Below are 3,198 nucleotides of genomic sequence, written 5' to 3' on the forward strand. Positions count from 1 at the left end.
AAATTTGTAGTTTTGTCTTCCTAAAATTACAAGGGTTTTATAAGATATAACAATTTTAAGAGCTTTTAGCTTTTAATTTATATGTAATTTTACCATTTTAAAAATTAACTATAACTTTTGCGGAATTAATATATAAATAAAAGTTATAGCTGCAAAGCTAGTTTTATCAAACTGACATTTCAACTGATTTCTATGTAAAGGAGGATTCGATTGGAGCATTGCAACCATTTCTTCTCTATCTTATATCACTTCAATTCTCCAAAATAAAATACATTGAGTAGTTGAAACCAATCTTATACAATAATTCAAGTTAGAAATATGAATGAACTCCAAATCACCTAAACACGACACAGAAGAAGCTGATGAACTACTCGACTGATCTAAATAACTACAGCTGTGAAAGTAAAGTAACATATCCTCCTTTCACCTTGACTCATTCTTTTACATGCAAACAAACGAGACAAAACACAAAGACCTTAATGGCCTCTGCAATTACCAAACTACCCACCCTCGTAACACCCTAACTATCCATGGAGACTCACGTTGATGTCAGTTGTATTTCTCTTCACCTCAGTCTCAGGGGCATTATAGGCAGACCAACTATCCCCTCGAAACGTAGTCGGTGGTGATGACAAGTTGTTCTGCTTCACTGTCTCCTCTGTTTGAGCGGCTGGTGCCGGAATCACGGCGGCAGGTGGTGGTGCCGATGGTGCAGGTGTGGCCGTCTCTGGTTTTGACTTCTTGGTTGTCTTCTGTTCCATCGGCTGATTTCCCGCCAAAAAACTTGCCACCACAATCTAAGAGAGGAGAGAGAAAGGATTTATTGGAATGAAAGAATGTGATTTAATTTATATTTATAAAACTAAAACATAAAAATGAAGTGACCTGAACAGGAGTGGCGGCTACGAGTAGGCCTGCAACACCACCACCAACAACCCGGCCATCTGGGCTTGCTAAAGAAACGCTCATCCCACCGGATCGGTTTCTTATTCCTCCGTTTTCAGATGGCATAAAAGAACCAGCTAACGAAAGTATCTCAAAACGACCCTATGATTTTCCACATAAAATATCAAAACTTGTAATATTGTAAATATGTAATTAAGATACTGATTCATGGCACCTACCTCGTAAGTCAAAGTACCACCAGAAGAGTCAGGTTGCCGAAGGGTAACACTCGAAATAACACCATTTGCTGACAGAATGCATATTGCCCGAGGCCCTTGTTGAGAGAATGATATAACCTTCATCGTCACATCCTAATCAACCAATTCCAATTCCAAAATTTATGAAACCAACCAATACCATGTCCAAAATATAAATGGGTCCCATTTACAATTAGTAAGTAAGTACACCATATTTAATTTTTAAAATGGGACCAAAATTAGTGAACAAATAAGACCTATGTTCACTTTGACTTTGACTTTTACCTCTCCGGCATTGACATTGATGATATGAGGTGTAAAATTAGCTCCAACCGAAGAAGGAAACCAGTCGCCTGTGGGAAATTAACAAACTGGATCATTATTTTGGATCTGGCGTATAAGAGAATTAGTAAGAAGAATAGTGAGTTTTTTTCTTTTCTTTTTTTTTTTTTTTTTTTTTTTTAAAATCAAACAGTAGAAACATGAAAGATGACCACTTCCAGTTTCAGCCAACAACCAAACCCCACAAGATAATAAAAGCAAAGTCTTGATCTTTACACGTCTAGCTAAATATAGATTCATCAATTCTCGGTTTGACCCTCTTCACTGTTGTTTCTACTTTCTACTTATATATATGGGTTTCAAACATATAAGCAACAATACTAGAAACGTGAGATCAAGATTCTTAAAAGACACAACTTGCAGACAAGAAACTTAAAAGAGCTATCCATATCCTATGTCCATGGTGGATGGGTATCTTGGTCCCACATCTCTGATCAAACTACTTAAAAAGTTGAAATTTATCCTATTAGATATGCAAGTATGACAGCAAAAATTAAATCTTGAAAACTTTTTTTTTAAAAAAAAGTTTCGATTTTTATCAAGAAATAGATGAATCTGTTGCGTTACCTAAGCTTTCCATCCTAATCTTGGATGAATGTTTCTCGGCGGAGGGTAGCCGGATTTTGCCTTTTTTCCCGGATGAGAAGTCGATCACCGGTGAAGAACCAGCAGATGAGATGGGTTTTGGAGATAAAGTTTGATTCACGGACCCATCTGGTGCGTACTTTCTTGGTCTGCCTCGTTTCTTCTTCATAGACAAGGGCATCACACCTAACGGCGGAGGCACCGCCGTCGACTGGGGAGAGATAGCCACCAGTGTTGTGACAGCTGTTGATACAGTGGTGGTGATTTGGCCCGGAGGTTCGGTTCTTGGAGATATATGATACTCCGACGGAGCATCTGATCCAACCACGGTAACACCAGTACTGTTTATCCCTACTTCCCTCCCTTCCATTTCCAAATTCATCAAAAAATTATATGTATATACTTTTTTTTTTTTTGCCAAATTTGGATTGTACTCAAGACAAATCCCGTTGATTTCTTAAAAATGAGAACAAGAAAGAAACACAGAAAATCCAAATCAGAAGAACATAAAACCAAAAACCCAGATAATTCAATCAGATATAAAACATAAAATGCATGAAAAAAATTAAAGCAAAGAAAATCCTGGAAATCTTTATATTAAAGAAAGATCAAACATGAAGAAACAGTGACTATTCATTTAATTTTTTTGCCACAAAACGAGAAGCTTTGAGTAGATTTAAGCAGAGGGAAAGTTGTTTAAATGAGGATGATGATCAAAAAAATAAAAATAAAAAGTTTGAGTAATAATGGGTTGATCATAAAAAGAGATTGAAATTGTATTTTTCTTTTCTGTAATAAGAAAATGAGGAAATTGAGGTGTTTTTAGGCGTGAAGCTATATTGGGTTGTTAACTTTTTTGAGGATTGTATGTATTACAAATATAAAAGAAAATTTAGTAAAAACGGAAAAAAGAAATTATTTAATGTTGGGCTCTTTAATTATCAATATTAAAGTAGAAGAAATTATGTATTTTGGTTAAGAAATGGTTCAAGTCCGGTGAAAATAAAAACTAAAATTATAATATTATAGTTGGGAAAAGTGAAATTAGGTTGCCAAGCTTTTTTCTTTTATATATATATATATATATATATATATATATATATATATATATATATATATATATATATAT

At 34.8% G+C, this 3,198-nt stretch overlaps 1 protein-coding gene across 1 annotated transcript; it reads right to left on the minus strand.

Annotated features, from left to right (window-relative positions):
* Positions 1-210: 210 nt before the first annotated feature.
* On the minus strand, positions 211-2,906 carry LOC145091373 (AT-hook motif nuclear-localized protein 1-like). The gene is made up of 5 exons (XM_079029072.1): positions 2,052-2,906; positions 1,428-1,495; positions 1,125-1,256; positions 886-1,047; positions 211-797 (listed from the first exon to the last, which is right to left on the minus strand). The coding sequence occupies exons 1-5, from the start codon at positions 2,449-2,451 to the stop codon at positions 525-527; spliced, it is 1,035 nt and encodes a 344-aa protein (XP_078885198.1). The 5' UTR covers positions 2,452-2,906; the 3' UTR covers positions 211-524.
* Between the last annotated feature and the right edge of the window lie 292 nt (positions 2,907-3,198).

The sequence above is a fragment of the Lactuca serriola genome, chromosome 3, assembly GCF_051521515.1.
Source record: "Lactuca serriola cultivar US96UC23 chromosome 3, Lser_US96UC23_V15, whole genome shotgun sequence".
Classification (NCBI taxonomy): Eukaryota; Viridiplantae; Streptophyta; class Magnoliopsida; order Asterales; family Asteraceae; genus Lactuca; species Lactuca serriola.